A 25,419-nucleotide genomic window follows, 5' to 3' on the forward strand; every position below is an offset into this window, starting at 1 on the left:
CTTTTGCCACAGTGACTGCATCTGCTGTGGCATCTCTCTCTCTCCCCCTCTCTGTTCCTCATTCTCTCTCTCTCTGCAGTCAATCACAGACGATGCGTGTGACCTGCTTTCTGGTGAGTTTAAGTCTTGACATATTCTCGCTGTGATGTGCGTGTGTGTGCATAAAGTTACAAATAGTCCAGTTCCACTGTCTCCCTGTCCCCCAACCCTCTCTCCTCACTCCCCTCTCCCTCTCCCCCACATCCTCTCCCTCACCCTCACCCTCTCCTCTCTCTTCCTCAACCCCACTCTTTACAACCCCCCCTCACACTCCCCATCTCTCATTCTTTCTTTGTTTTTCTCTCTCTGTCAGTCTCTCTGACTCTCTCTCTGCCCCCTCTCTCTCTCTCTGACTCTCTCTCTCTGCCCCCTCTCTCTCTCTCTGACTCTCTCTCTCTGCCCCCTCTCTCTCTCTCTCTCTGACTCTCTCTCTCCCTGCCCCCCTCTCTCTCTCTGCCCCCCTCTCTCTCTGCCCCCCTCTCTCTCTCTCTCTGTCCCCCTCTCTCACTCTCTGCCCCCTCTCTCTCTCTCTCTGTCCCCCTCTCTCACTCTCTGCCCCCCTCTCTCTCTCTCTCTGTCCCCCTCTCTCAATCTCTGTCCCCCTCTCTCACTCTCTGTCCCCCTCTCTCACTCTCTGTCCCCCTCTCTCACTCTCTGTCCCCCTCTCTCACTCTCTGTCCCCCTCTCTCACTCTCTGTCCCCCTCTCTCACTCTCTGTCCCCCTCTCTCACTCTCTGTCCCCCTCTCTCACTCACTGTCCCCCTCTCTCACTCTCTGTCCCCCTCTCTCAATCTCTGTCCCCCTCTCTCAATCTCTGTCCCCCTCTCACTCCCTGTCCCCCTCTCTCACCCTCTGTCCCCCTCTCTCACCCTCTGTCCCCCTCTCTCAATCTCTGTCCCCCTCTCTCACCCTCTGTCCCCCTCTCTCACCCTCTGTCCCCCTCTCTCAATCTCTGTCCCCCTCTGTCACCCTCTGTCCCCTCTCTCTCTCTCTGTCCCCCTCTCTCAATCTCTGTCCCTCTCTCTCACTCTCTGTCCCCCTCTCTCACTCTCTGTCCCCCTCTCTCACTCTCTGTCCCCCTCTCTCACTCTCTGTCCCCCTCTCTCACCCTCTGTCCCCCTCTCTCTCTCTCTGCCCCCCTCTCTCTCTCTCTGTCCCCCTCTCTCACTTTCTGCCCCCCTCTCTCTCTCTGCCCCCCCCTCTCTCTCTCTCTCTGCCCCCCCTATATATACTTTATATATAGAGAAACAGATACCCGGGAGTGAGTTACAGACTGGAATCTAATCGAGGGGTTTGGGGTGGTTTATATATAGAATAACAGATACCCGGGAGTGAGTTACAGACTGAAATCTAATCGAGGGGTTCGGGATGGTTTATATATAGAATAACAGATACGGGGGAGTGCGTTACAGACTGGAATCTAATCGAGGGGTTCAGGGTGGTTTATATATAGAATAACAGATACCCGGGAGTGAGTTACAGACTGGAATCTAATCGAGGGGTTTGGGGTGGTTTATATATAGAATAACAGATACGGGGGAGTGAGTTACAGACTGGAATCTAATCGAGGGGTTCAGGGTGGTTTATATATAGAATAACAGATACCCGGGAGTGAGTTACAGACTGGAATCTAATCGAGGGGTTCGGGGTGGTTTATATATAGAATAACAGATACCCGGGAGTGAGTTACAGACTGGAATCTAATCGAGGGGTTCGGGGTGGTTTATATATAGAATAACAGATACGGGGGAGTGAGTTACAGACTGGAATCTAATCGAGGGGTTCGGGGTGGTTTATATATAGAATAACAGATACCCGGGAGTGAGTTACAGACTGGAATCTAATCGAGGGGTTCGGGTGGTTTATATATAGAATAACAGATACCCGGGAGTGAGTTACAGACTGGAATCTAATCGAGGGGTTCGGGGTGGTTTATATATAGAATAATAGATACCCAGGAGTGAGTTACAGACTGGAATCTAATCGAGGGGTTCGGGTGGTTTATATATAGAATAACAGATACCCAGGAGTGAGTTACAGACTGGAATCTAATCGAGGGGTTCGGGGTGGTTTATATATAGAATAACAGATACCCAGGGGTGAGTTACGGACTGGAATCTAATCGAGGGGTTCAGTGTGGTTTATATATAGAATAACAGATACGGGGGAGTGAGTTACAGACTGGAATCTAATCGAGGGGTTCGGGGTGGTTTATATACAGAATAACAGATACCCGGGAGTGAGTTACAGACTGGAATCTAATCGAGGGGTTCGGGGTGGTTTATATATAGAATAACAGATACCCGGGAGTGAGTTACAGACTGGAATCTAATCGAGGGGTTCGGGGTGGTTTATATATAGAATAACAGATACCCGGGAGTGAACATAGAACATAGAACATAGAAAGCCACAGCACAAACAGGCCCTTCGGCCCACAAGTTGCGCTGATCATATCCCTACCTCTAGGCCTATCTATAGCCCTCAATCCCATTAAATCCCATGTACTCATCCAGAAGTCTCTTAAAAGACCCCAACGAGTTTGCCTCCACCACCACCGACGTCAGCCGATTCCACTCACCCACCACCCTCTGAGTGAAAAACTTACCCCTGACATCTCCCCTGTACCTACCCCCCAGCACCTTAAACCTGTGTCCTCTCGTAGCAACCATTTCAGCCCTTGGAAATAGCCTCTGAGAGTCTACCCTATCCAGACCTCTCAACATCTTGTAAACCTCTATCAGGTCACCTCTCATCCTTCGTCTCTCCAGGGAGAAGAGACCAAGCTCCCTCAACCTATCCTCATAAGGCATGCCCCCCAATCCAGGCAACATCCTTGTAAATCTCCTCTGCACCCTTTCAATGGCTTCAACATCTTTCCTGTAATGAGGTGACCAGAACTGCGCGCAGTACTCCAAGTGGGGTCTAACCAGGGTCCTATAAAGCTGCAGCATTATCTCCCGAGTGAGTTACAGACTGGAATCTAATCGAGGGGTTCGGGAGGTTTATATATAGAATAACAGATAGCCGGGAGTGAGTTACAGACTGGAATCTAATCGAGGCGTTCGGGGTGGTTTATATATAGAATAACAGATACCCGGGAGTGAGTTACAGACTGGAATCTAATCGAGTGTTCGGGGTGGTTTACATATAGAATAACAGATACGGGGGAGTGAGTTACAGACTGGAATCTAATCGAGGGGTTAGGGGTGGTTTATATATAGAATAACAGATACCCGGGAGTGAGTTACAGACTGGAATCTAATCGAGGGGTTCGGGGTGGTTTATATATAGAATAACAGATACCTGGGAGTGAGTTACAGACTGGAATCTAATCGAGGGGTTCGGGATGGTTTATATATAGAATAACAGAGACCCGGGAGTGAGTTACAGACTGGAATCTAATCGAGGGGTTTGGGGTGGTTTATATATAGAATAACAGATACCCGGGAGAGAGTTACAGACTGGAATCTAATCGAGGGGTTCGGGGTGGTTTATATCTAGAATAACAGATACCTGAGAGTGAGTTACAGACTGGAATCTAATCGAGGGGTTTGGGGTGGTTTATATATAGAATAGCAGATACCCGGGAGTGAGTTACTGACTGGAATCTAATCGAGGGGTTCGGGGTGGTTTATATATAGAATAACAGATACCCGGGAGTGAGTTACAGACTGGAATCTAATCGAGGGGTTTGGGGTGGTTTATATATAGAATAGCAGATACCCGGGAGTGAGTTACTGACTGGAATCTAATCGAGGGGTTCAGGGTGGTTTATATATAGAATAACAGATACCCGGGAGTGAGTTACAGACTGGAATCTAATCGAGGGGTTCGGGGTGGTTTATATATAGAGTAACAGATACCCGGGAGTGAGTTACAGACTGGAATCTAATCGAGGGGTTCGGGGTGGTTTATTTATAGAATAACAGAGACCCGGGAGCGAGTTACACACTGGAATCTAATCGAGGGGTTCGGGGTGGTTTATATATAGAATAACAGATACCCAGGAGTGAGTTACAGACTGGAATCTAATCGAGGGGTTCGGGGTGGTTTATATATAGAATAACAGATACCCGGGAGTGAGTTACAGACTGGAATCTAATCGAGGGGTTTGGGGTGGTTTATATATAGTGTAACCGATACCCGGGAGTGAGTTACAGACTGGAATCTAATCGAGGGGTTCGGGGTGGTTTATATATAGAATAACAGATACCCGGGAGTGAGTTACAGACTGGAATCTAATCGAGGGGTTCGGGGTGGTTTATATATAGTATAACCGATACCCGGGAGTGAGTTACAGACTGGAATCTAATCGAGGGGTTCGGGGTGGTTTATATATAGAATAACAGATACCCGGGAGTGAGTTACAGACTGGAATCTAATCGAGGGGTTCGGGGTGGTTTATATATAAAACAGATACCCGGGAGTGAGTTACAGACTGGAATCTAATCGAGGGGTTCGGAGTGGTTTATATATAGAATAACAGATACCCGGGAGTGAGTTACAGACTGGAATCTAATCGAGGGGTTCGGAGTGGTTTATATATAGAATAACAGATACCCGGGAGTGAGTTACAGACTGGAATCTAATCGAGGGGTTCGGGGTGGTTTATATATAGAATAACAGATACCCGGGAGTGAGTTACAGACTGGAATCTAATCGAGGGATTCGGGATGCTGTTGTGGGATCTTTCTGTGCATGTAGTGGGCAGGGGGATTTTTCCAATCACGTCAATAGTCAGTCTATTTTCCTCTGCAGCTGTTCCTGGGTGCTGTTCACTGCCACAGCTCCTGTTCCAAACAGCAGTATCAAGGTAACCATCAGTGCTGCCACATGTGTCCAGCTGGTAAGGATAACAACTGTCTCTCTCTCTCTCTCTCTCCATCCGTCTCTCTCTCTCTCTCTCTCCATCCGTCTCTCTCTCTCTCTCCGTCCGTCTCTCTCTCTCTCTCCATCCGTCTGTCCATCCGTGTCTCTCTCTCTCTCTCTCTCTCCGTCCGTCTCTCTCTCTCTCCGTCCGTCTCTCTCTCTCTCTCTCCATCCGTCTGTCCATCCGTGTCTCTCTCTCTCTCCGTCCGTCTCTCTCTCTCTCTCCATCCGTCTCTCTCTCTCTCCATCCGTCTCTCTCTCTCTCTCCATCCGTCTCTCTCTCTCTCTCTCTCCGTCCGTCTGTCCATCCGTGTCTCTCTCTCTCTCTCTCCGTCCGTCTCTCTCTCTTTCTGTCCATCTCTCTCTCTCTTTCTCCTTCCGTCTCTCTCGCTCTCTCTCTCTCCATCTCTCTCTCTATCCATCCCTCTTTCTCTCTCTTTCTCCGTCCATCTCTCTCTCTCTCTGTCCATCTCTCTCTCTCTTTCTCCGTCCATCTCTCTCTCTCTCTCTCCGTCCATCTCTCTCTCTCTCTCTCTCCGTCCATCTCTCTCTCTCTCTCTCTCCGTCCATCTCTCTCTCTCTCTCTCCATCCGTCTCTCTCTCTCTCTCTCCGTCCGTCTCTCTCTCTCTTTCTTTCCGTCCCTTTCTCTGTCTCTCTCTCTCCGTCCATCTCTCTCTTTCTCTCTCCGTCCATCTCTCTGTCTCTCTCTCCGTCCATCTCTCTCTCTCTCCGTCCATCTCTGTCTTTCTCTCTCCGTCCATCTCTGTCTTTCTCTCTCCGTCCATCTCTCTGTCTCTCTCTCCGTCCATCTCTCTCTCTCTCCGTCCATCTCTCTCTCTCTCCGTCCATCTCTCTCTCTCTCCGTCCATCTCTCTGTCTCTCTCTCCGTCCATCTCTCTGTCTCTCTCTCCGTCCATCTCTCTGTCTCTCTCTCCGTCCATCTCTCTGTCTCTCTCTCCGTCCATCTCTCTGTCTCTCTCTCCGTCCATCTCTCTCTCCGTCCATCTCTCTCTCTCTCCGTCCATCTCTCTCTCTCTCCGTCCATCTCTCTGTCTCTCTCTCCGTCCATCTCTCTGTCCGTCCATCTCTCTCTCTCTTTCTCCGTCCATCTCTCTCTTTCTCCGTCCATCTCTCTCTCTCTCCGTCCATCTCTCTCTCTCTTTCTCCGTCCATCTCTCTTTCTCCGTCCATCTCTCTCTCTCTCTGCCCTTCTCCCTCTCTCTCTGCGCCCGTCTCTCTTTCTCTCTGCATCCTTCTCTCTCTCTCTGCCCATCTCTCTCTCTCTCTCTCACTGACTATCCCGTTCTCTCTCTCTCTCCCCTCCAGGCAGCTATGTGAGGAGGGAATGCAATGTGTCAGCCGAGTCGCAGTGCGCCCCCTGTGGCCAGGGGGAGTACATGGATGATTGGAACGGCCTGCTGAACTGCCTGAAGTGCTCATCCTGTGACCAAGGTGCCGCTGATGCAAGATTTCTGGAGGGAGGGTTGGGGGGGGGGGGGGGGGAGTCGTTGTTGGAGGAAGTCAGTGATGGGAGGAAAATGTTGTTGGCATTTGAGTGCAGAACGTTAGACCTCAACCGTCTTTGCTGGTACGACTCGTGGGATCTTTCTCTGCACATTTCAACACTGTGATACCGACAGTTTAACAGAATGCCGACGGCCTTCTTCCTGGGTGTGACAGGATAGAATCGAACCATTGCCCCGAACTGGCGAGTGACATTCGCACCCACACACAAGTGCCAGGCAATGCCCATCGTCAACAAGAGAGAATCTAACCTCCTCTCCCCCCTTGGCATTCTATGGCGTAACCATCGCTGAATCCCCCTCCCCGACTATCGACATCCTGGGGGTCACCATTGAGCAGAAACTGAACCGGGACCCAGCCGTATAAATACTGTGGCTCCCAGAGCAGGACAGAGGCTGGGAATCCAGCGGAGAGTAACTCACCTCCTGACTCCCATCAAAGCCTGTCCCACCATCCACAAGGACACAAGTCAGGAGTGTGATGGGAAACTCTCCACTCGCCTGGATGAGTGCGGCTCCCGAACACTCGGGAAAGCTCGACACCATCCAGGACAAAGCAGCTCCCCCGTCACCCCCCGCTCGATCGACACGCCAACCACAAACATTCACTCCCTCCACCCCCCGACGCACAGCGGCAGCCGTGTGAACCGTCTACAAGATGCCCCGCAGCGACTCGCCAAGGCTCCTTCAACAGCACCTTCCAAACCCACCACCTCTACCATCGAGAAGGACAAGGGGGGAGCAGCAGACACATGGGGAACACCCACCGCCTGCAAGTTCCCCCCTCCGAGCCCCTCACACCATCCCCGACTTGGAAACATATCGGCCGTTCCTTCACTGTGGCTGGGGTCGGAATCCCGGAACTCCCTCACTAACAGCGCCGTGGGTGTACCTACACCACGCACGGGGACTGACTGATGTCCAATAACAATCCCGGAACTCCCTCCCTAACAGCGCCGTGGGTGTACCTACACCACACACGGGGACTGAGTGATGTCCAATAACAATCCCGGAACTCCCTCCCTAACAGCGCCGTGGGTGTACCTACACCACACACGGGGACTGACTGATGTCCAATAACAATCCCGGAACTCCCTCCCTAACAGCGCCGTGGGTGTACCTACACCACACACGGGGACTGACTGATGTCCAATAACAATCCCGGAACTCCCTCCCTAACAGCGCCGTGGGTGTACCTACACCACACACGGGGACTGACTGATGTCCAATAACAATCCCGGAACTCCCTCCCTAACAGCGCCGAGGGTGTACCTACACCACACACGGGGACTGACTGATGTCCAATAACAATCCCGGAACTCCCTCCCTAACAGCGCCGTGGGTGTACCTACACCACACACGGGGACTGACTGATGTCCAATAACAATCCCGGAACTCCCTCCCTAACAGCGCCGTGGGTGTACCTACACCACACACGGGGACTGACTGATGTCCAATAACAATCCCGGAACTCCCTCCCTAACAGCACCGTGGGTGTACCTACACCACACACGGGGACTGAGTGATGTCCAATAACAATCCCGGAACTCCCTCCCTAACAGCGCCGTGGGTGTACCTACACCACACACGGGGACTGACTGATGTCCAATAACAATCCCGGAACTCCCTCCCTAACAGCGCCGTGGGTGTACCTCCACCGGTACGGGGCCCGCAGCAGGTTCAAGATGGCGGCTCACTCATCCCAATACAGTTGCAGCTGTATAGAACGTTGGTTCGGCCACATCTGGAATACTGCGTCCAGTTCTGGTCGCCACACTACCAGAAGGACGTGGAGGCTTTGGAGAGAGTGCAGAAGAGGTTTACCAGGATGTTGCCTGGTATAGAGGGTCTTAGCTATGAGGAGAGATTGGGTAAACTGGGGTTGTTCTCCCTGGAAAGACGGAGGATGAGGGGTGACCTAATAGAGGTGTATAAAATTATGAAGGACATAGATAGGGTGAACGGTGGGAAGGTTTTTCCCAGGTCGGAGGTGACGAACACAAGGGGTCACGGGTTCAAGGTGAGGGGGGCAAGGTTCAACACAGATGTCAGGGGGACGTATTTTACACAGAGGGTGGTGGGGGCCTGGAATGCGCTGCCAAGCAAGGTGATTGAGGCGGACACGCTGGGATCGTTTAAGACTTATCTAGATAGCCACATGAACAGACTGGGAATAGAGGGATACAAAAGAATGGTCCAGTTGGGCACAGGAGCGGCGCGGGCTTGGAAGGTGACCATATTCGGGAGACTGTCAGTCGTTGGAGATAGATTTGTGACCATATTCGGGAGACTGTCAGTCGTTGGGGTAGATTCGCGACCATATTCGGGAGACTGTCAGTCGTTGGAGATAGATTTGTGACCATATTCGGGAGACTGTCAGTCGTTGGGGTAGATTCGCGACCATATTTGGGAGACTGTCAGTCGTTGAGACCGACACGGGGACTACAGCGGGTTCAAGATGGCGACTCACCCACCACCCTTCTCAAGGGGGGGCAATGAGCGATGGGGAATATATGGGCTGCACTTCCCGTAAACAAGTTTAAAAAGTAATTCTGACCAATTGATCTATCTCATCCGACTGACAGATTATGGATTTAAGGAATTACAAGCATGCACTCCATCGCGAGCCAGGAAATGCGGCTGTCGTGATGGGTTCTACTGTGAGAAACGCAATGAGGACGGAGAGTGTACAACTTGCAAAAGACTGATCTGTAAAATTGGAGAGGGGCCAGTAAGAACAGGTACAATACAGAGCTCCCTCTACATCACCCTGACAGTGTAACCTCCCTCCCCACTTTATACCCAGTGTCAGCATCGAGCTCTCCCAGAGACAGGGACAATACAGAGCTCCCTCTACATTACCCTGACAGTGTAACCCCCCTCCCCACTTTATACCCAGTGTCAGCATCGAGCTCTCCCAGAGACAGGGACAATACAGAGCTCCCTCTACATTACCCTGACAGTGTAACCCCCCTCCCCACTTTATACCCAGTGTCAGCATCGAGCACTCCCAGAGACAGGTACAATACAGAGCTCCCTCTACATCACCCTGACAGTGTAACCCCCCTCCCCACTTTATACCCAGTGTCAGCATCGAGCTCTCCCAGAGACAGGTACAATACAGAGCTCCCTCTACATCACCCTGACAGTGTAACCCCCCTCCCCACTTTATACCCAGTGTCAGCATCGAGCACTCCCAGAGACAGGTACAATACAGAGCTCCCTCTACATTACCCTGACAGTGTAACCCCCTCCCCACTTTATACCCAGTGTCAGCATCGAGCTCTCCCAGAGACAGGTACAATACAGAGCTCCCTCTACATTACCCTGACAGTGTAACCCCCTCCCCACTTTATACCCAGTGTCAGCATCGAGCACTCCCAGAGACAGGTACAACACAGAGCTCCCTCTACATTACCCTGACAGTGTAACCCCCTCCCCACTTTATACCCAGTGTCAGCATCGAGCACTCCCAGAGACAGGTACAATACAGAGCTCCCTCTACATTACCCTGACAGTGTAACCTCCTCCCCACTTTATACCCAGTGTCAGCATCGAGCACTCCCAGAGACAGGTACAACACAGAGCTCCCTCTACATTACCCTGACAGTGTAACCCCCTCCCCACTTTATACCCAGTGTCAGCATCGAGCACTCCCAGAGACAGGTACAATACAGAGCTCCCTCTACATCACCCTGACAGTGTAACCCCCTCCCCACTTTATACCCAGTGTCAGCATCGAGCACTCCCAGAGACAGGTACAATACAGAGCTCCCTCTACATCACCCTGACAGTGTAACCCCCCTCCCCACTTTATACCCAGTGTCAGCATCGAGCACTCCCAGAGACAGGTACAGTACAGAGCTCCCTCTACATTACCCTGACAGTGTAACCCCCCTCCCCACTTTATACCCAGTGTCAGCATCGAGCACTCCCAGAGACAGGTACAATACAGAGCTCCCTCTACATTACCCTGACAGTGTAACCCCTCTCCCCACTTTATACCCAGTGTCAGCATCGAGCTCTCCCAGAGACAGGTACAATACAGAGCTCCCTCTACATCACCCTGACAGTGTAACCCCCTCCCCACTTTATACCCAGTGTCAGCATCGAGCACTCCCAGAGACAGGTACAATACAGAGCTCCCTCTACATCACCCTGACAGTGTAACCCCCCCTCCCCACTTTATACCCAGTGTCAGCATCGAGCACTCCCAGAGACAGGTACAGTACAGAGCTCCCTCTACATTACCCTGACAGTGTAACCCCCTCCCCACTTTATACCCAGTGTCAGCATCGAGCTCTCCCAGAGACAGGTACAATACAGAGCTCCCTCTACATTACCCTGACAGTGTAACCCCCTCCCCACTTTATACCCAGTGTCAGCATCGAGCTCTCCCAGAGACAGGTACAATACAGAGCTCCCTCTACATCACCCTGACAGTGTAACCCCCCTCCCCACTTTATACCCAGTGTCAGCATCGAGCACTCCCAGAGACAGGTACAATACAGAGCTCCCTCTACATTACCCTGACAGTGTAACCCCCCTCCCCACTTTATACCCAGTGTCAGCATCGAGCACTCCCAGAGACAGGTACAATACAGAGCTCCCTCTACATTACCCTGACAGTGTAACCCCCCTCCCCATTTTATACCCAGTGTCAGCATCGAGCACTCCCAGAGACAGGTACAATACAGAGCTCCCTCTACATTACCCTGACAGTGTAACCCCCTCCCCACTTTATACCCAGTCAGCATCGAGCTCTCCCAGAGACAGGTACAATACAGAGCTCCCTCTACATTACCCTGACAGTGTAACCCCCTCCCCACTTTATACCCAGTGTCAGCATCGAGCACTCCCAGAGACAGGTACAATACAGAGCTCCCTCTACATCACCCTGACAGTGTAACCCCCCTCCCCACTTTATACCCAGTGTCAGCATCGAGCACTCCCAGAGACAGGTACAATACAGAGCTCCCTCTACATCACCCTGACAGTGTAACCCCCCTCCCCACTTTATACCCAGAGTCAGCATCGAGCACTCCCAGAGACAGGTACAATACAGAGCTCCCTCTACATCACCCTGACAGTGTAACCCCCCTCCCCACTTTATACCCAGTGTCAACATCGAGCTCTCCCAGAGACAGGTACAATACAGAGCTCCCTCTACATCACCCTGACAGTGTAACCCCCCTCCCCACTTTATACCCAGTGTCAGCATCGAGCACTCCCAGAGACAGGTACAATACAGAGCTCCCTCTACATCACCCTGACAGTGTAACCCCCCCTCCCCACTTTGTACCCAGTGTCAGCATCGAGCTCTCCCAGAGACAGGTACAATACAGAGCTCCCTCTACATCACCCTGACAGTGTAACCCCCCTCCCCACTTTATACCCAGTGTCAGCATCGAGCTCTCCCAGAGACAGGTACAATACAGAGCTCCCTCTACATTACCCTGACAGTGTAACCCCCTCCCCACTTTATACCCAGTGTCAGCATCGAGCACTCCCAGAGACAGGTACAATACAGAGCTCCCTCTACATCACCCTGACAGTGTAACCCCCCTCCCCACTTTATACCCAGTGTCAGCATCGGGCTCTCCCAGAGACAGGTACAATACAGAGCTCCCTCTACATCACCCTGACAGTGTAACCCCCCTCCCCACTTTATACCCAGTGTCAGCATCGAGCACTCCCAGAGACAGGTACAATACAGAGCTCCCTCTACATTACCCTGACAGTGTAACCCCCTCCCCACTTTATACCCAGTGTCAGCATCGAGCTCTCCCAGAGACAGGTACAATACAGAGCTCCCTCTACATTACCCTGACAGTGTAACCCCCTCCCCACTTTATACCCAGTGTCAGCATCGAGCACTCCCAGAGACAGGTACAACACAGAGCTCCCTCTACATTACCCTGACAGTGTAACCCCCTCCCCACTTTATACCCAGTGTCAGCATCGAGCACTCCCAGAGACAGGTACAATACAGAGCTCCCTCTACATTACCCTGACAGTGTAACCTCCTCCCCACTTTATACCCAGTGTCAGCATCGAGCACTCCCAGAGACAGGTACAACACAGAGCTCCCTCTACATTACCCTGACAGTGTAACCCCCTCCCCACTTTATACCCAGTGTCAGCATCGAGCACTCCCAGAGACAGGTACAATACAGAGCTCCCTCTACATCACCCTGACAGTGTAACCCCCCTCCCCACTTTATACCCAGTGTCAGCATCGAGCACTCCCAGAGACAGGTACAATACAGAGCTCCCTCTACATCACCCTGACAGTGTAACCCCCCTCCCCACTTTATACCCAGTGTCAGCATCGGGCTCTCCCAGAGACAGGTACAATACAGAGCTCCCTCTACATCACCCTGACAGTGTAACCCCCCTCCCCACTTTATACCCAGTGTCAGCATCGAGCACTCCCAGAGACAGGTACAATACAGAGCTCCCTCTACATTACCCTGACAGTGTAACCCCCTCCCCACTTTATACCCAGTGTCAGCATCGAGCTCTCCCAGAGACAGGTACAATACAGAGCTCCCTCTACATTACCCTGACAGTGTAACCCCCTCCCCACTTTATACCCAGTGTCAGCATCGAGCACTCCCAGAGACAGGTACAACACAGAGCTCCCTCTACATTACCCTGACAGTGTAACCCCCTCCCCACTTTATACCCAGTGTCAGCATCGAGCACTCCCAGAGACAGGTACAATACAGAGCTCCCTCTACATTACCCTGACAGTGTAACCTCCTCCCCACTTTATACCCAGTGTCAGCATCGAGCACTCCCAGAGACAGGTACAACACAGAGCTCCCTCTACATTACCCTGACAGTGTAACCCCCCTCCCCACTTTATACCCAGTGTCAGCATCGAGCACTCCCAGAGACAGGTACAATACAGAGCTCCCTCTACATCACCCTGACAGTGTAACCCCCCTCCCCACTTTATACCCAGTGTCAGCATCGAGCACTCCCAGAGACAGGTACAATACAGAGCTCCCTCTACATCACCCTGACAGTGTAACCCCCCTCCCCACTTTATACCCAGTGTCAGCATCGAGCTCTCCCAGAGACAGGTACAATACAGAGCTCCCTCTACATCACCCTGACAGTGTAACCCCCTCCCCACTTTATACCCAGTGTCAGCATCGAGCACTCCCAGAGACAGGTACAATACAGAGCTCCCTCTACATCACCCTGACAGTGTAACCCCCCTCCCCACTTTATACCCAGTGTCAGCATCGAGCACTCCCAGAGACAGGTACAGTACAGAGCTCCCTCTACATTACCCTGACAGTGTAACCCCCCTCCCCACTTTATACCCAGTGTCAGCATCGAGCACTCCCAGAGACAGGTACAATACAGAGCTCCCTCTACATTACCCTGACAGTGTAACCCCTCTCCCCACTTTATACCCAGTGTCAGCATCGAGCTCTCCCAGAGACAGGTACAATACAGAGCTCCCTCTACATCACCCTGACAGTGTAACCCCCTCCCCACTTTATACCCAGTGTCAGCATCGAGCACTCCCAGAGACAGGTACAATACAGAGCTCCCTCTACATCACCCTGACAATGTAACCCCCTCCCCACTTTATACCCAGTTTCAGCATCGAGCACTCCCAGAGACAGGTACAGTACAGAGCTCCCTCGACATTACCCTGACAGTGTAACCCCCTCCCCACTTTATACCCAGTGTCAGCATCGAGCTCTCCCAGAGACAGGTACAATACAGAGCTCCCTCTACATTACCCTGACAGTGTAACCCCCTCCCCACTTTATACCCAGTGTCAGCATCGAGCTCTCCCAGAGACAGGTACAATACAGAGCTCCCTCTACATCACCCTGACATTGTAACCCCCCTCCCCACTTTATACCCAGTGTCAGCATCGAGCACTCCCAGAGACAGGTACAATACAGAGCTCCCTCTACATTACCCTGACAGTGTAACCCCCCTCCCCACTTTATACCCAGTGTCAGCATCGAGCACTCCCAGAGACAGGTACAATACAGAGCTCCCTCTACATTACCCTGACAGTGTAACCCCCCTCCCCATTTTATACCCAGTGTCAGCATCGAGCACTCCCAGAGACAGGTACAATACAGAGCTCCCTCTACATTACCCTGACAGTGTAACCCCCTCCCCACTTTATACCCAGTCAGCATCGAGCTCTCCCAGAGACAGGTACAATACAGAGCTCCCTCTACATTACCCTGACAGTGTAAACCCCTCCCCATTTTATACCCAGTGTCAGCATCGAGCACTCCCAGAGACAGGTACAATACAGAGCTCCCTCTACATCACCCTGACAGTGTAACCCCCCTCCCCACTTTATACCCAGTGTCAGCATCGAGCACTCCCAGAGACAGGTACAATACAGAGCTCCCTCTACATCACCCTGACAGTGTAACCCCCCTCCCCACTTTATACCCAGAGTCAGCATCGAGCACTCCCAGAGACAGGTACAATACAGAGCTCCCTCTACATCACCCTGACAGTGTAACCCCCCTCCCCACTTTATACCCAGTGTCAACATCGAGCTCTCCCAGAGACAGGTACAATACAGAGCTCCCTCTACATCACCCTGACAGTGTAACCCCCCTCCCCACTTTATACCCAGTGTCAGCATCGAGCACTCCCAGAGACAGGTACAATACAGAGCTCCCTCTACATCACCCTGACAGTGTAACCCCCCCTCCCCACTTTATACCCAGTGTCAGCATCGAGCTCTCCCAGAGACAGGTACAATACAGAGCTCCCTCTACATCACCCTGACAGTGTAACCCCCCTCCCCACTTTATACCCAGTGTCAGCATCGAGCTCTCCCAGAGACAGGTACAATACAGAGCTCCCTCTACATTACCCTGACAGTGTAACCCCCTCCCCACTTTATACCCAGTGTCAGCATCGAGCACTCCCAGAGACAGGTACAATACAGAGCTCCCTCTACATCACCCTGACAGTGTAACCCCCTCCCCACTTTATACCCAGTGTCAGCATCGAGCACTCCCAGAGACAGGTACAATACAGAGCTCCCTCTACATCACCCTGACAGTGTAACCCCCTCCCCACTTTATACCCAGTGTCAACATCGAACACTCCCAGAGACAGGTACAATACAGAGCTCCCTCTACATCACCCTGACAGTGTAACCCCCCTCCCCACTTTATACCCAGTGTCAGCATCGAGCTCTCCCAGAGACAGGTACAATACAGAGCTCCCTCTACATTACCCTGACAGTGTAACCCCCCCTCCCCACTTTATACCCAGTGTCAGCATCGAGCACTCCCAGAGACAGGTACAATACAGAGCTCCCTCTACATTACCCTGACAGTGTAACCCCCTCCCCACTTTATACCCAGTGTCAGCATCGAGCACTCCCAGAGACAGGTTCAATACAGAGCTCCCTCTACATTACCCTGACAGTGTAACCCCCCTCCCCACTTTATACCCAGTGTCAGCATCGAGCTCTCCCAGAGACAGGTACAATACAGAGCTCCCTCTACATTACCCTGACAGTGTAACCCCCCTCCCCACTTTATACCCAGTGTCAGCATCGAGCTCTCCCAGAGACAGGTACAATACAGAGCTCCCTCTACATCACCCTGACAGTGTAACCCCCCTCCCCACTTTATACCCAGTGTCAGCATCGAGCACTCCCAGAGACAGGTACAATACAGAGCTCCCTCTACATCACCCTGATAGTGTAACCCCCCTCCCCACTTTATACCCAGTGTCAGCATCGAGCACTCCCAGAGACAGGTACAATACAGAGCTCCCTCTACATCACCCTGACAGTGTAACCCCTCTCCCCACTTTATACCCAGTGTCAACATCGAGCTCTCCCAGAGAGAGGTACAATACAGAGCTCCCTCTACATTACCATGACAGTGTAACCCCCTCCCCACTTTATACCCAGTGTCAGCATCGAGCACTCCCAGAGACAGGTACAATACAGAGCTCCCTCTACATCACCCTGACAGTGTAACCCCCCTCCCCACTTTATACCCAGTGTCAGCATCGAGCACTCCCAGAGACAGGTACAATACAGAGCTCCCTCTACATTACCCTGACAGTGTAACCCCCCTCCCCACTTTATACCCAGTGTCAGCATCGAGCTCTCCCAGAGACAGGTACAATACAGAGCTCCCTCTGCATTACCCTGACAGTGTAACCCCCCTCCCCACTTTATACCCAGTGTCAGCATCGAGCACTCCCAGAGACAGGTACAATACAGAGCTCCCTCTACATTACCCTGACAGTGTAACCCCCCTCCCCACTTTATACCCAGTGTCAGCATCGAGCTCTCCCAGAGACAGGTACAATACAGAGCTCCCTCTACATTACCCTGACAGTGTAACCCCCTCCCCACTTTATACCCAGTGTCAGCATCGAGCACTCCCAGAGACAGGTACAATACAGAGCTCCCTCTACATCACCCTGACAGTGTAACCCCCTCCCCACTTTATACCCAGTGTCAGCATCGAGCACTCCCAGAGACAGGTACAATACAGAGCTCCCTCTACATCACCCTGACAGTGTAACCCCCCTCCCCACTTTATACCCAGTGTCAGCATCGAGCTCTCCCAGAGACAGGTACAATACAGAGCTCCCTCTACATTACCCTGACAGTGTAACCCCCCTCCCCACTTTATACCCAGTGTCAGCATCGAACACTCCCAGAGACAGGTACAATACAGAGCTCCCTCTACATCACCCTGACAGTGTAACCCCCCTCCCCACTTTATACCCAGAGTCAGCATCGAGCACTCCCAGAGACAGGTACAATACAGAGCTCCCTCGACATCACCCTGACAGTGGGTGGGATACCTGATACTTCAGTTTTGTGAAAAGTGGAAAGTTTCACAGTCCCCGTGATGTTTCTCTGTTTTCCCCAGACTCAGGGAACAATCGGACAGAGTGCAAACCCTGTCAACAAGGATTCTTCAGTGACTCCGCATCAGAAAGTCCCTGTGGTCCCTGGACACAGTGAGTTCACACTCCCTATCCCTGACAGACTGTGTACGAGAGAGAGGGCAGCAGAGAGAGAGAGAGAGACAGAGAGAGAGAGAGAGACAGAGAGAGAGAGAGAGAGACAGACACAGTGAGAGAGACATGGTGGGGGGGATACACAGAGAGAGAGAGGGGGACACAGTGTGAGAGTGGGACACAGAGAGAGAGAGAGGGAGACACAGAGAGCAAGGGGGGTGACAGAGAGAGAGAGAGAGAGGGACAGAGAGAGAGAGACACACAGAGAGAGACAGAGAGAGAGAGAGAGACGGAAAAACAGAGAGACAGAGAGATACAGAGAGAGAGAGACAGAGAGTGAAAGAGACATGGGGGGAGACACAGAGAGGGGGTGGGGGTGATACAGAGAGAGAGGGGGGGACAGAGAGAGAGAGGGGGGGGTCACAGAGGGAGTGAGCGGGGGGGGACTCAGAGAGAGAGAGAGGGGATACAGAGAGAGAGGGGGAGACAGAGAGAGAGAGAGGGGGAGATCCGGAGAGAGAGGGGGAGGCCGAGAGAGAGCGGGGGAGACAGAGAGAGCGGGGGAGACAGAGAGAGCGGGGGAGACAGAGAGAGAGGGGGAGAGAGAGAGGGGGGGGGTGACAGAGAGAGAGGGACAGACACAGAGAGAGGGACAGACACAGAGAGAGGGACAGACACAGAGAGAGGGACAGACAGAGAGAGAGAGAGGGGGGAGACAGAGAGAGAGAAAGGGGGGGAGACAGAGAGAGAGAGGGGGGGGAGACGCAGAGAGAGAGGGGGGGAGACGCAGAGAGAGAGGGGAGAGACACAGATAGAGAGAGAGAGATGGGGGAGACACAGAGAGAGGGGGAGACACAGCGAGGGGGAGACACAGAGAGGGGGAGGGGGAGACACAGAGAGGGGGAGACAGAGAGAGAGGGGGGCAGACACAGAGAGAGAGGGAGACACAGAGAGGGGGAGACACAGAGAGAGAGGGGGGTAGACAGAGAGAGAGAGGGGGAGAGAGAGGAGACAGAGAGAGAGAGAGAGGGGGAGACGCAGAGAGAGGGGGAGACAGAGAGAGAGAGGGGGGAGACACAGAGAGAGGGGGAGACACAGAGAGGGGGAGACAGAGAGAGAGAGCCGGGGGGGAGGGGGGGGGGGAGACAGAGAGAGAGGAGACACAGAGAGAGAGAGGGGGAGACGCAGAGAGAGAGAGTGGGAGACGCAGAGAGAGAGAGAGAGGGGGAGACACAGAGAGAGAGGGGAGAGACACAGACAGAGAGAGAGGGGAGACAGAGAGAGAGGGAGAGGGGGAGATGCAGAGAGAGAGAGAGAGAGAGGGGGGGGAGACACAGAGAGAGAGAGAGAGGGGGGGAGACACAGAGGGAGAGGGGGGTACAGAGAGAGACACAGAGAGAGAGGGGGGAGACGCAGAGAGAGAGAGAGAGAGAGACAGACAGAGAGAGAGAGACAGAGAGACACAGAGAGAGAGAGACAGAGAGAGAGAGACAGAGAGAGAGAGAGGGACAGAGAGGGGCGAGACACAGAGAGAGAGGGGAGAGACACAGAGAGAGAGACAGAGAGAGAGAGAGAGAGGGGTACAGAGAGAGACACAGAGAGAGAGGGGGGAGACGCAGAGAGAGAGAGAGAGAGAGAGAGAGACAGAGAGAGAGAGAGACAGAGAGACACAGAGAGAGAGAGACAGAGAGAGAGACAGAGAGAGAGAGAGGGACAGAGAGAGAGAGAGGGGGGAGACACACAGAGAGAGAGAGAGAGAGAGAGAGGGGGAGACAGAGAGAGAGAGAGACAGACAGAGAGAGAGAGAGAGGGGAGACAGAGAGAGAGAGGGGGGGGAGACACAGAGAGAGAGAGAGAGAGAGGGGGGGACAGAGAGAGAGAGGGGAAGAAAGAGAGAGAGAGAGAGGGGGAAACACAGAGAGAGAGAGGGGGAAACACAGAGAGAGAGAGGGGCAGAGAAAGAGAGGGCGACAAAGAGAGAGAGGGGGAGACAGTGTGAGAGGGGGACAAAGAGAGAGAGGGGGACAGAGAGAGAGAGGGGGACAGAGAGAGAGAGGGGGACAGAGAGAGAGAGGGGGACAGAGAGAGAGAGGGGGAACAGAGAGAGAGAGGGGGAACAGAGAGAGAGAGGGGGACAGAGAGAGAGGGGGGGACAGAGAGAGAGGGGGGGGTCGGAGAGATAAGGGGGGTCGGAGAGAGAAGGGGGGTCGGAGAGAGAAGGGGGGTCGGAGAGAGAAGGGGGGTCGGAGAGAGTGAGGGGGATGGAGAGAGAGGGGGATGGAGAGAGAGGGGGATGGAGAGAGAAGGGGATGCAGAGAGGAGTATGTAGAGGGACAGGGTAGTATTGAGGAAGCAGGGGGGGCTGCAGAAGGACTTGGACAGGTTGGGAGAGTGGGCACAGAAGTGGCAGATGGAATATAATGTGGAAAAGTGTCAGGTTATGCACTTTGGAAGGAGGAATGGGGGCATAGACTATTTTCCAAATGGGGAAATGCTTCGGAAATCAGAAACACAAAGGGATTTGGGAGTCCTTGTTCAAGATTCTCTTAAAGTTAACATGCAGGTCCAGTCGGCAGTTAGGAAGACAAATGCAATGTTAGCCTTCATGTCGAGAGAGCTGGAATACAAGAGCAGGGATGGACTTCTGAGGCTGTATAAAGCTCTGGTCAGACCCCATTTGGAGTATTGTGAGCAGTTTCGGGCCCCATAACTAAGGAAGGATGTGCCGGCCTTGGAAAGGGTCCAGAGGAGGCTCACAAGAATGATCCCCGGAATGAAGAGCTTGTCGGATGAGGAACGGTTGAGGACTCTGGGTCTGTACTCGTTGGGAGTTTAGAAGGATGAGGGGGAGATCTTATTGAAACTTACAGGATACTGTGAGGCCTGGATAGAGTGGACGTGGAGAGGATGTTTCCACTAGTAGGAAAAACTAGAACCAGAGGGCACAACCTCAGGCTAAAGGGACGATCCTTTAATTCAGAGATGAGAAGGAATTTCTTCAGCCAGAGAGTGGGGAATGTGTGGAACTCTTTGCCGCAGAGGAGGCCGGGTCATTGAGTGTCTTTAAGACAGAGATAGATAGGTTCTTGATTAATAAGGGGATCAGGGGGAAAAGGCAGGAGAATGGGGATGAGGAAAATATCAGCCATGATAGAATGGCGGAGCAGACTCGATGGGCCGAGTGGCCTAATTCTGCTCCTATGTCTTGTGGTCCTATGGGGAGATAGAGAAAGGGGGGTGGGGGGGACAGAGAGAGGGGCGGGGGGGGACTGAGAGAGGAGGGGGGGCAGAGAAAGGGGGACAGAGAGAGAGGGAGGGGCAGAGAGAGAGGGAAGAGACAGAGAGGGGGGCGGGGAGAAAGTCGATAACATTCTCTGATTTTCTCTGACAGATGTGAGGATCTCGGTCTGGAGACGTTACGAGCTGGGAGCGCAGCGTCAGACACTGAGTGTGGAATCAGGACAGACAGTCCCTTACTGTCCATCGCCCTGGGTCTTGGAGTGACTGTCATAGTCTCCTTCACGCTGCTCCTCACTTATACCTGCATCCGAAAACACAGAGGTATGTCCCAAAGAGAGATTGAGGTCAGACAAGGCTCTGGAAACGCAGGGGTTAATCCCCCCCTCTGTCCCTCCGATCGGGATACGGGCTGCCCGGTGGGTGTGTGACTGGGAGGAGGTGTGTGAGAGGGTTAATTCCCCCCTCACTCCCTCCGATCGGGATAAGGGCTGCCCGATGTGTGTGTGTGTTTAACTGGGAGGAGGTGGGTGAGAGGGTTAATCCCCCCTCTCCCTCCCTCTGATCAGGTTACAGGCTGCCCTATGTGTCTGTGTGCGTAACTGGGAGGAGGCGGGTGAGAGGGTTAATCCCCCCCTCGCTCCATAGAAAATTACAGCTCAGAAACTGGCCTTTTGGCCCTTCTTGTCTGTGCCGAACCATTTTTTGCCTCGTCCCACTGACCTGCACTTGGACCATATCCCTCCACACCCCTCTCATCCATGAACCCGGCCAAGTTTTTCTTAAATGTTAAAAGTGACCCCGCATTTACCACTTTATCCGGCAGCTCATTCCACACTCCCACCACTCTCTGCGTGAAGAGGCCCCCCCTAATATTCCCTTTAAACTTTTCTCCTTTCACCCTTAACCCATGCCCTCTGGTTTTTTTCTCCCCTAGCCTCAGCGGAAAAAGCTTGCTTGCATTCACTCTATCTATACCCATCAAAATCTTATACACCTCTATCAAATCTCCCCTCAATCTTCTACGCTCCAGGGAATAAAGTCCCAACCTATTCAATCTCTCTCTGTAACTCAGCTTCTCAAGTCCCGGCAACATCCTTGTGAACCTTCTCTGCACTCTTTCAACCTTATTTACATCCTTCCTGTAACTAGGTGACCAAAACTGTACACAATACTCCAAATTCGGCCTCACCAATGCCTTATATAACCTTACCATAACACTCCAACTTTTATACTCGATACTCCGATTTATAAAGGCCAATGTACCAAAGGCACTCTTTGCGACCCTATCCACCTGTGACGTCACTTTTAGGGAATTCTGTACCTGTATTCCCAGATCCCTCTGTTCAACTGCACTCTTCAGAGTCCTACCATTTACCCTGTACGTTCTACTTTGGTTTGTCCTTCCCATGTGCAATTGGATCAGGTAACCTCTGATCGGGTTACAGGCTGACCATGGTGTGTGTATAACTGGGAGGAGGTGGTGAGAGGGTTAATTCCCCCCTCGCTCCCTCCGATCGGGTTACGGGCTGCCCTATGTGTATGTGTGTGTGTGTAACTGGGAGGAGGTGTGTGAGAGGGTTAATCCCCCCTCCCTCCGATCGGGATACGGGCTGCCTGGTGTGTGTGTGCGCGTGTAACTGGGAGGAGGTGTGTGAGAGGGTTAAACCCCCCTCCCTCCGATCGGGTTACGGGCTGCCCATGTGTCTGTGTGCGTAACTGGGAGGAGGTGTGTGAGAGGGTTAATCCCCCCTCCCTCCGATCGGGATACGGGCTGCCCTATGTGTGTGTGTGTGTGCGTGTAACTGGGAGGAGGTGTGTGAGAGGGTTAATCCCCCCTCCCTCCGATCGGGTTACGGGCTGCCCATGTGTCTGTGTGCGTAACTGGGAGGAGGTGTGTGAGAGGGTTAATCCCCCCTCCCTCCGATCGGGATACGGGCTGCCCTATGTGTGTGTGTGTGTGTGTGTAACTGGGAGGAGGTGTGTGAGAGGGTTAATCCCCTCTCCTTCTGATTGGGAGTAGGATTTTTGATATACCAACAAAGAATTTCTTTTATTTTTAGGTTCCTCTGCGAATATTGAAGAAAAAAAGGTGAGATTTCTAATTGTAGAGGGAGCTTTACTCTGTATCTAACACCGTGCTGTACCTGTCCTGGGAGTGTTTGATGGGGACAGTGTAGAGGGAGCTTTACTCTGTATCTAACCCCGTGCTGTACCTGTCCTGGGAGTGTTTGATGGGGGACAGTGTAGAGGGAGCTTTACTCTGTATCTAACCCCGTGCTGTACCTGTCCTGGGAGTGTTTGATGGGGACAGTGTAGAGGGAGCTTTACTCTGTATCTAACCCCGTGCTGTACCTGTCCTGGGAGTGTTTGATGGGGGACAGTGTAGAGGGAGCTTTACTCTGTATCTAACCCCGTGCTGTACCTGTCCTGGGAGTGTTTGATGGGGACAGTGTAGAGGGAGCTTTACTCTGTATCTAACCCCGTGCTGTACCTGTCCTGGGAGTGTTTGATGGGGACAGTGTAGAGGGAGCTTTACTCTGTATCTAACCCCGTGCTGTACCTGTCCTGGGAGTGTTTGATGGGGGACAGTGTAGAGGGAGCTTTACTCTGTATCTAACCCCGTGCTGTACCTGTCCTGGGAGTGTTTGATGGGGACAGTGTAGAGGGAGCTTTACTCTGTATCTAACCCCGTGCTGTACCTGTCCTGGGAGTGTTTGATGGGGGACAGTGTAGAGGGAGCTTTACTCTGTATCTAACCCCGTGCTGTACCTGTCCTGGGAGTGTTTGATGGGGACAGTGTAGAGGGAGCTTTACTCTGTATCTAACCCCGTGCTGTACCTGTCCTGGGAGTGTTTGATGGGGACAGTGTAGAGGGAGCTTTACTCTGTATCTAACCCCGTGCTGTACCTGTCCTGGGAGTGTTTGATGGGGGACAGTGTAGAGGGAGCTTTACTCTGTATCTAACCCCGTGCTGTACCTGTCCTGGGAGTGTTTGATGGGGGACAGTGTAGAGGGAGCTTTACTCTGTATCTAACCCCGTGCTGTACCTGTCCTGGGAGTGTTTGATGGGGGACAGTGTAGAGGGAGCTTTACTCTGTATCTAACCCCGTGCTGTACCTGTCCTGGGAGTGTTTGATGGGGACAGTGTAGAGGGAGCTTTACTCTGTATCTAACCCTGTGCTGTACCTGTCCTGGGAGTGTTTGATGGGGACAGTGTAGAGGGAGCTTTACTCTGTATCTAACCCCGTGCTGTACCTGTCCTGGGAGTGTTTGATGGGGACAGTGTAGAGGGAGCTTTACTCTGTATCTAACCCTGTGCTGTACCTGTCCTGGGAGTGTTTGATGGGGGACAGTGTAGAGGGAGCTTTACTCTGTATCTAACCCCGTGCTGTACCTGTCCTGGGAGTGTTTGATGGGGACAGTGTAGAGGGAGCTTTACTCTGTATCTAACCCCGTGCTGTACCTGTCCTGGGAGTGTTTGATGGGGACAGTGTAGAGGGAGCTTTACTCTGTATCTAACCCTGTGCTGTACCTGTCCTGGGAGTGTTTGATGGGGGACAGTGTAGAGGGAGCTTTACTCTGTATCTAACCCCGTGCTGTACCTGTCCTGGGAGTGTTTGATGGGGACAGTGCAGAGGGAGCTTTACTCTGTATCTAACCCCGTGCTGTACCTGTCCTGGGAGTGTTTGATGGGGACAGTGTAGAGGGAGCTTTACTCTGTATCTAACCCCGTGCTGTACCTGTCCTGGGAGTGTTTGATGGGGGACAGTGTAGAGGGAGCTTTACTCTGTATCTAACCCCGTGCTGTACCTGTCCTGGGAGTGTTTGATGGGGGACAGTGTAGAGGGAGCTTTACTCTGTATCTAACCCCGTGCTGTACCTGTCCTGGGAGTGTTTGATGGGGGACAGTGTAGAGGGAGCTTTACTCTGTATCTAACCCCGTGCTGTACCTGTCCTGGGAGTGTTTGATGGGGACAGTGTAGAGGGAGCTTTACTCTGTATCTAACCCCGTGCTGTACCTGTCCTGGGAGTGTTTGATGGGGACAGTGTAGAGGGAGCTTTACTCTGTATCTAACCCCGTGCTGTACCTGTCCTGGGAGTGTTTGATGGGGGGACATTGAAGTGGGATTCTGCTGTCTTTATCTTAACTGTTCCCTTCTGTTTTGTGTTGAAGGAACCCAAACCCCCTCTGATGTCGAAGGATTATCGGGTGCGGGAGAAGGAGTACCTCAATTCAGAGGGAAAAAAAATAATGGACCTTGTCTAAATATTTATTGATCAAACAGTATTGCTTCAGTCCTGTACCTGCGGAGTTACTTTAATTCTCTCTCTCTCTCACACAAACACTCCTGCATCTGGGGAGGTCTCTCGAACCCTCTCCCTCTCACACACACTCCTGTATCTGGGGAGGTCTCTCTAATCCTCTCCCTCTCACACACACTCCTGTATCTGGGGAGGTCTCTCTAATCCTCTCTCTCTCACACACACTCCTGTATCTGGAGAGGTCTCTCGAACCCTCTCCCTCTCACACACACTCCTGTATCTGGGGAGGTCTCTCTAATCCTCTCCCTCTCACACACACTCCTGTATCTGGGGAGGTCTCTCTAACCCTCTCTCTCTCTCACACACTCCTGTATCTGGAGAGGTCTCTCGAACCCTCTCTCTCACACACACACTCCTGTATCTGGGGAGGTCTCTCTAACCCTCTCTCTCTCTCACACACAGACTCCTGCATCTGGGGAG

General features: G+C 52.5%; 1 protein-coding gene across 1 annotated transcript; it reads left to right on the plus strand.

Moving 5' to 3' along the window:
* Positions 1–25,419, plus strand: LOC144489437 (tumor necrosis factor receptor superfamily member 5-like). Its single transcript, XM_078207304.1, has 8 exons — positions 1–113; positions 4,798–4,885; positions 6,236–6,361; positions 9,018–9,173; positions 17,346–17,436; positions 20,828–20,997; positions 22,737–22,765; positions 24,851–25,419. Exons 1-8 carry the CDS (start codon positions 93–95, stop codon positions 24,941–24,943), a joined length of 774 nt encoding a protein of 257 aa, XP_078063430.1. The 5' UTR covers positions 1–92; the 3' UTR covers positions 24,944–25,419.

The sequence above is a fragment of the Mustelus asterias genome, unplaced genomic scaffold, assembly GCF_964213995.1.
Source record: "Mustelus asterias unplaced genomic scaffold, sMusAst1.hap1.1 HAP1_SCAFFOLD_2190, whole genome shotgun sequence".
Classification (NCBI taxonomy): domain Eukaryota; kingdom Metazoa; phylum Chordata; class Chondrichthyes; order Carcharhiniformes; family Triakidae; genus Mustelus; species Mustelus asterias.

Coding starts and splice junctions, on each gene's coding strand:
- LOC144489437 (XM_078207304.1), top strand. CDS start 93: ATGCGTGTGACCTGCTTTCTG. Junction 114..4,797: donor TGCGTGTGACCTGCTTTCTG/GTGAGTTTAAGT, acceptor TTTCCTCTGCAG/CTGTTCCTGGGTGCTGTTCA. Junction 17,437..20,827: donor CCCTGTGGTCCCTGGACACA/GTGAGTTCACAC, acceptor TTTCTCTGACAG/ATGTGAGGATCTCGGTCTGG.